This window comes from Polyodon spathula, chromosome 46, assembly GCF_017654505.1.
Source record: "Polyodon spathula isolate WHYD16114869_AA chromosome 46, ASM1765450v1, whole genome shotgun sequence".
NCBI classification, from domain to species: Eukaryota; Metazoa; Chordata; class Actinopteri; order Acipenseriformes; family Polyodontidae; genus Polyodon; species Polyodon spathula.
In genome coordinates, this window is record NC_054579.1 from 887,350 (window position 1) to 893,504 (window position 6,155).

General features: G+C 46.7%; 2 protein-coding genes across 2 annotated transcripts in view; both read right to left on the reverse strand.

The window, feature by feature from the left end:
- The window catches only part of LOC121306077 (histone acetyltransferase p300-like), a 456,244-nt gene that overhangs the window by 252,803 nt on the left and 197,286 nt on the right, over nucleotides 1-6,155 (reverse strand).
- LOC121306148 (mitochondrial dynamics protein MID51-like) lies at nucleotides 3,591-6,100 on the reverse strand. The gene is made up of 3 exons (XM_041237880.1): nucleotides 5,706-6,100; nucleotides 5,238-5,476; nucleotides 3,591-4,499 (listed from the first exon to the last, which is right to left on the reverse strand). Exons 1-3 carry the CDS (start codon nucleotides 5,884-5,886, stop codon nucleotides 3,693-3,695), a joined length of 1,227 nt encoding a protein of 408 aa, XP_041093814.1. The 5' UTR covers nucleotides 5,887-6,100; the 3' UTR covers nucleotides 3,591-3,692.

Genomic DNA, 6,155 nt, shown 5'->3' on the forward strand with positions numbered 1-6,155 from the left:
CCGCGCAAATCCGGTTTCGGTAACGCTTTAAAAAAAAATCAATCAATCAATAAAAATACAAAACGACGTTACTAATTTAAAACATTAATTCGTGAAATTAACAAACTGTGTTTTCAGTATTTTATGCATAGTAAAGTCCAAACAGAGGGGCTCGCTGCAGTGTGATTACAACACGTTGTGTATTATTATTATTATTATTAAATTAAAATTTGACGCTGACAAAAAGAACGTCTCCCTAATTTTTGGTCAAAGCGGCTTTTTTTGTTATTTTTATTTTTTTTAGTGTTTTAAAATTCCAGTTAAATTACATTACCGCTGTGTCTTTGGTACAGCCGGGCAATATCTCTCTTGCTCTTTTACAACGTGTCTGTATTTATAAAAAAAAAATAAAAATAAAATATAAAAAAATAGAGTACTATATTGATTTAACCTTGAAAAACCTACGTGCAAAGATATACAGATATTAAATATAGATAGCTGTATACAAATTTGCTATTTAAATTCGCATTACAGATGAATTTTATTTTTTTTTGTAATCGGTAATATATCGATTATAAAAGGCAATGACGTCACAACCCGCTCGGTTTGTTTCTCTCTGATCACGCACCCTGGCTGTGACGAGCCCGGGCTCTGATTGGCTGAAGGGCTGGCGATCACGTGAACTCTGAGAGCTGATTGGTCGACGAGGCAATAAAATGATTTTTTTTTTTTGTTTTGGTGGAAAATCTGCCCACAGATTTTTAAAGTCAAATAAAGTCCAGCGGGAAATTTCAGTTATTTGTCAATAAATTTGCATATTCTGAGTACATATAATTAAAACAGCTACTGTTTATTTTTATTTTTTTTAACTTAACTCCAAAGACAAAGTGAAAACAATTATATAAATTTACATACACAACTTAAGATTGTTTTAAGTAATGTATTATTATTCAATATATTTAACCACCAATTAAAACACGTTTTGTACACCCACCTTCAAAACAATACTTCATTTTTTTTAATATTCAGTTCCAGCTTATTTAAAATTGATAATTTTATTTTTTTAGATGTTTTCAATGTGGTATTTTATACCCGTGACGTCATTAAAGTTTTCTGAAATTTGGCGCGTTATAAAAATAAAACCATTTAAATCCTGAAATAAGTGACAAGAAAAAAAAAAAATAATAATAATATTGCTGAGAAACTACATCAAAACTTATAACACCGTCTGTTTTAGAAAAATAAACCTTTACTGACGTCTGTAAATATTTTGGCGCCGAAAGAGTTACAAAAATAAATGATTCGTTGCCGTCCGCACATCACCCACTCAATCCCAGCGCGGCTGTAAATTGAAAATAAAAACTACAATTAAGATGGCGACATCAATAGAAACCCCGGCATTCGGGATCCATGTTTGTAGTTCTTACTGGTCAGCATCGCCTTTACAGTCTTTGCAAGGGTAAATCTCAATATAACGACACGCAGGGCCGATCTGTGGGGGGAAAGCAGACTTAAAACGACGGTGCCAATAGAAAGCCAGCGTTTAAAACGTGCCTGCTACAGTAACACTAATGTAAAATAATAATAAGATCTTACCTTTTGGTTGCAAGCTAGACGACCACCTGCACCCTCACAGATTTTGATTTGTTTTATGCATTAAAAAAAAAAAAAAAAAGATAGATTTGGACACAAACGTATTTGTATCCATTGAACTTTTAAATAAAAATAAAAAACACGTTGCTTTATATGGGAGTGGAATATAAAAACACAGTAAGACCATCATCTCTGTCAGGACAGGGCAAACGTTTATTGATTGTTGCCGCAGTGTTATAAAGAAGCTGAAAGAGGTGCGAGAAATCTTACAGCGTTCAGAATCGTCCGCACAGTGTTTTCAAAGCATGTATTTATTTCATTAAAATCAGGACAGCATTGCAGTTTGCGTCAGAGACAAGACAGCCGTTTAAAAAATTAAAAAATTAAAAATGACATCATAATTTCATTATTCATGATTTTTCAATCACTTTTAGCACCCCCCCCCTTTCCAATCCTCGTGGTTTTTTTTAACTGCTGTCATGCCCAGCCCCGCCCACTCCACATTGATAGACAGGGTGAGAGTGGGCGGGGCTGGCTGAGCTGTCATCATGGACCTCGGGGTGGGGGGGGGACGGGGGGGTCCTGTCCAGCAGGTAGAGATTCTCCAGATAAACTCAAAGGCAGCTTTTAAAAAATGATCCAAACTCGCTGTCGGAGGAAACCAGAACCACTCAGATTGACCAAAGAGAAACGGCTTTAAAATAGGGAGGGGAGGGGTAAACAAAAAAGATTCGACCCAAAACAAAACCAATCACATGATCACAGTCTTGGGTCAGAGGTTAAAAGGGGGACGCTGTTCTGTTTTTGTAACACTGGAAACATGAAGCCTGCGTCAGAAAACAGGATCCGAGAGTCAGACTTCAAAACAACACTGATCAAGGATTCATTCTGACCTGATGCATCTTTAACTTAATTCTTAAATACAATAATACTACCTACCCCCCCCCCCACACACACACACAGCCACTATTTGTGAGCAAAATATTTTGGTGAATCACATCCCTGAAATGTTTTGGCGCCCCCTGTTGTGAGACACGAAGCAGCCCTGATAGAGGAATCAGATATACGTGCAAAAAATATTGCAGCCTTCTCCCCCTCCCTCCATACGCAAAAAATGACTGGCGAATATTTCTGGATGGCTTCACAGTAGGCATGTGTGTGTGCGTCAGCGAGCGTGTGTCTGTGCGTCAGTGTGTGCGTGCGTGACATCCTAAAACATTTCTCACTTAAAGTTTGTGTAAATCAAAATAAAAACACACCCTGCAGCTAAGACCTCCTTCAAAATCCTGTAAAACGAGGCCATTTCGTTCGCTCATTAACATATTCCTCACACGCGCGCGCCACGCATTCAAAAGCAGCTCGAATATTTACCGAGGCAACAAACTGATCTTGAAGGCAGTTTGCGAAATTCAGTTGCCGGGGGGAGAAAAAAGAAAAAATCCTGCTTTACGGTAAATATTTCGAACACGATTCTGATTGGCTCTTGCTGAAATTTGCCTATGCAGATTAACACACACACACACACATTACATATATCTTAAAATCAGCAACCAAAAACCCTACTCTCGCCACTAACCCATTCGCACAGCAGAGTCCTCTCTCCTCCTTTTTCCATTCCTCGTTCCCGCTGACATCCCATTGCAAACGCTCCCAGACAACCCAGCTAGCAGACCCCAGCATGACCAGCACACTGCACAGCTGGGGGGGGTGGTGGTGTGCAGACAGACTGTGTGCAGGACAGACACACTGGGGTCTATGATTGATAGTTTAGATGGTGCTAGCTGGCTGGATATGGTGGTCAGCACAGTTCTTTGGGATAGGGCCAAGCTGCAGGGTAGCACAAGTATAGGGCAGCTGCAGTGGGGTGAGGCTGGTAGAATGGGACCACAGCGTGCTCACTATACCCTCAATGATCTTCAATGAGAGACAGGCAGACAGCGGCACTGCAATGGCTCTGTATTACACTACAATGGTAGCACAAGTATAGGGCAGCTGCAATGGGGTGAGGCTGGTAGAATGGGACCCCAGTGTGCTCACTATACCCTCAATGATCTTCAATGAGAGACAGGCAGACAGCGGCACTGCAATGGCTCTGCGTTACACTGAAACACTAGAACCTGTCAAGTCCTCAGCAGGCTCTCCGGCTCGGACAGGGCGCAGTAGAGGGTGTACCCCAGTTCGTCGATCTCCTGGGGGGTGAGTTCGGAGAAGAGGTTGACCTTGGGGGCCAGGGGGCAAGGGAGGCACCCCTCCTCCAGCCACCCCACCAGCTCCCTGATCAGCAGCAGGAAACGCTCGGGCAAGTCGCCCGGCGACCAGTCTCTCTTCCGACTACTGACCGCCAGCACTGCGGCTGTGAGCTGCCCCGAGTCCAGCTTCCCCAGGGCGGGGTTCAGCTTGCACACCCCTTTCAGCAGCTTGAGACAGAGGCAGCGGCAGCCGCCGTCGTCCCGGTCCGCCCCCTGGAGCCTGGAGGTGTGGTCGGCCCGGAAGCTTTGGCGCCACACGTTAGCTAACTTCTCCAGCCTGTGGGGCTTGGCGATCAGCACGGTGTCCTCGAAGACCACCAGAGGGAGGAAGTCCAGGAAGAGCCGGCGGTCGTGGTCGTACTGGACCTCCAGCGCGATCGTTTCCGAGGGCACGGCCGTCCGGATGCCGTAGCCCAGCGCGGCGCCGACGGCCATCCAGTTGATGGAGTGGCGGAAGACCCTTTCGAAGGATTCCAGGACGGACCTCGGGGAGAGGTAGCCCCCCACCACGCAGCGGTCCCAGTAGCTCGTCCCCCGGGGGTAATACTCCAGGTTTTCCCGGCGGACGAGCCAGAATCCCGGGACGTTCATGATGGTTTCTTCGCCGGGGACGGGAGACCACAGGTTTTTTTCCAGGACCAGCGGGACCATCAACTGGGCGTGGTCCGCCGTCACCACCTGGACAGGGACAGAGAGGTTTGTGGGTGGTTTTTATGATCCAGTCCTGGTTTCACTAGGAGATTAATAATCAGACTCTGCAGACATTCTCGTCGCACAGCACTGTGAGTCAGCCTGCGCTTGTCCTCAGGAGTTATTAAATCAGTCTCCCGCTGCACAGCAGTTTGATCCATTCCTGGTTTCACTATGAGTTTAATAAGACACACCTGAGCTTGTTACCTAGACACACTGGGGGCTGATCAAGCTGGTAGCAGTGAAACCTGGACTGGATCACACTGCTGTGCAACAGGTATTGGGAGTTGAGGGTAGCGGACGTAGATATGGCAGATTTATGGGGGGTTATGTACGTGGAGAGGCGATATTTTAGTCGGATGTGTGGAGGACTGTTGGTTTCAGAATCCACAGGGCTGGGAATCAGACTTCTATTGCACAGCAGTGTGATCCAGTCCAGGTTTTACTGCTACCAGCTTGATCAGCCCCCAGTGTGTCTAGCTAACAAGCTCAGGGATGATAATAAGATTGATTAGCTACCCTTGCACAATTATTATTTACGTCCTTGTATAAACCAGTATGATGACGACGATGATGATGTCTAATGGAGATTAATGAAATGAGTCTGGGGTCCCCCCTCACTGCAACCCGTTTTTTCTTGGGGGTCCCCCTCACCTTACCCCCCCCCTCACCTGCTAGATGATGATGATGGAGATTAATGAAATGAGTTTGGGGGTCCCCCCTCACCTGCAGGTCGTCGTAGAGGCTGCCGCTGGGGTACGGGTCTCTCAGTGGCGCGTCGGGGAGCCTGTCCCGCAGGGAGGAGAGCAGCTGGGAGCAAATCTCCAGCACAGCCCTGCGCGCCCCGCTCTGCTCCTCCGGGGAGATCCGAACCCGAGTCTCGTAGAACCAGCGCAGCTTCTCACCGAGAGACACGCGCTGCCGGGGCCCCGCGCCCCGCGAGAGTGGCCCCGCCCCCCGCGAGCCTGGGAGGGGAGAGACGAGATATTAATACAGAGAGAGAGAGACACACAGACCCAGACACTCAGACAGACACACACCCACAGACTCCCCCCCCCACACACACAGAGAGACTGTATGTGTCGAATCTGTGTGTCACTCTTGCAGAGTGTGACACACAGAGACACTCACAGACACACAAAGACACACACACACACAACACACACACACACACAGAGACATCCACAGACTCACAGACTCCGGACGCAGAGTCACCGGTGGGCAGAGTCTGCAAAGACCGGCTGAGGTTGGTTTTCATGTCGCTGTTCAGTAACCGTGGCGACGACCCCAGCCAGCTCGGCTCCTCCCAGCTCCTCTGCCCCGACTGGCCCATCCTGGTGGGGCTGGCAGGGGCGCTGACCGCTCGGTCGTACATCTGGAGCAAAAACGACGAGACGAAAAAACGAAACCTGGGTCAGGAAGCAGCCGGGCTGAGCTTTCAACACAGACACAGAAACAGCTGGGCAGAGGAAAGACAGCTCAAGATTTCAATTACTTTAAATGTCTTTTTTTGTTGTTACTGTGCAGGTGCAGAACTGGGGTTAATTATTATAATATTATTCTATATAAAACCAGCGATAATATTCACTGCTTCAAACACACACAGACTCCCACACACACAAAGAGACTCCCAAACTGAGACAC

Bases quoted from the DNA above. Each gene is read 5' to 3' on its own strand.
- LOC121306148 (XM_041237880.1), bottom strand. From the start codon at position 5,886: ATGTACGACCGAGCGGTCAGCGCCCCTGCCAGCCCCACCAGGATGGGC. The intron at 5,477-5,705 runs GTGAGTCTGTGG...CTCCCCTCCCAG, and splicing joins TGACTCTGCGTCCGGAGTCT to GCTCGCGGGGGGCGGGGCCA. The intron at 4,500-5,237 runs GTGAGGGGGGAC...GTCCCTGTCCAG, and splicing joins GCCTCTACGACGACCTGCAG to GTGGTGACGGCGGACCACGC.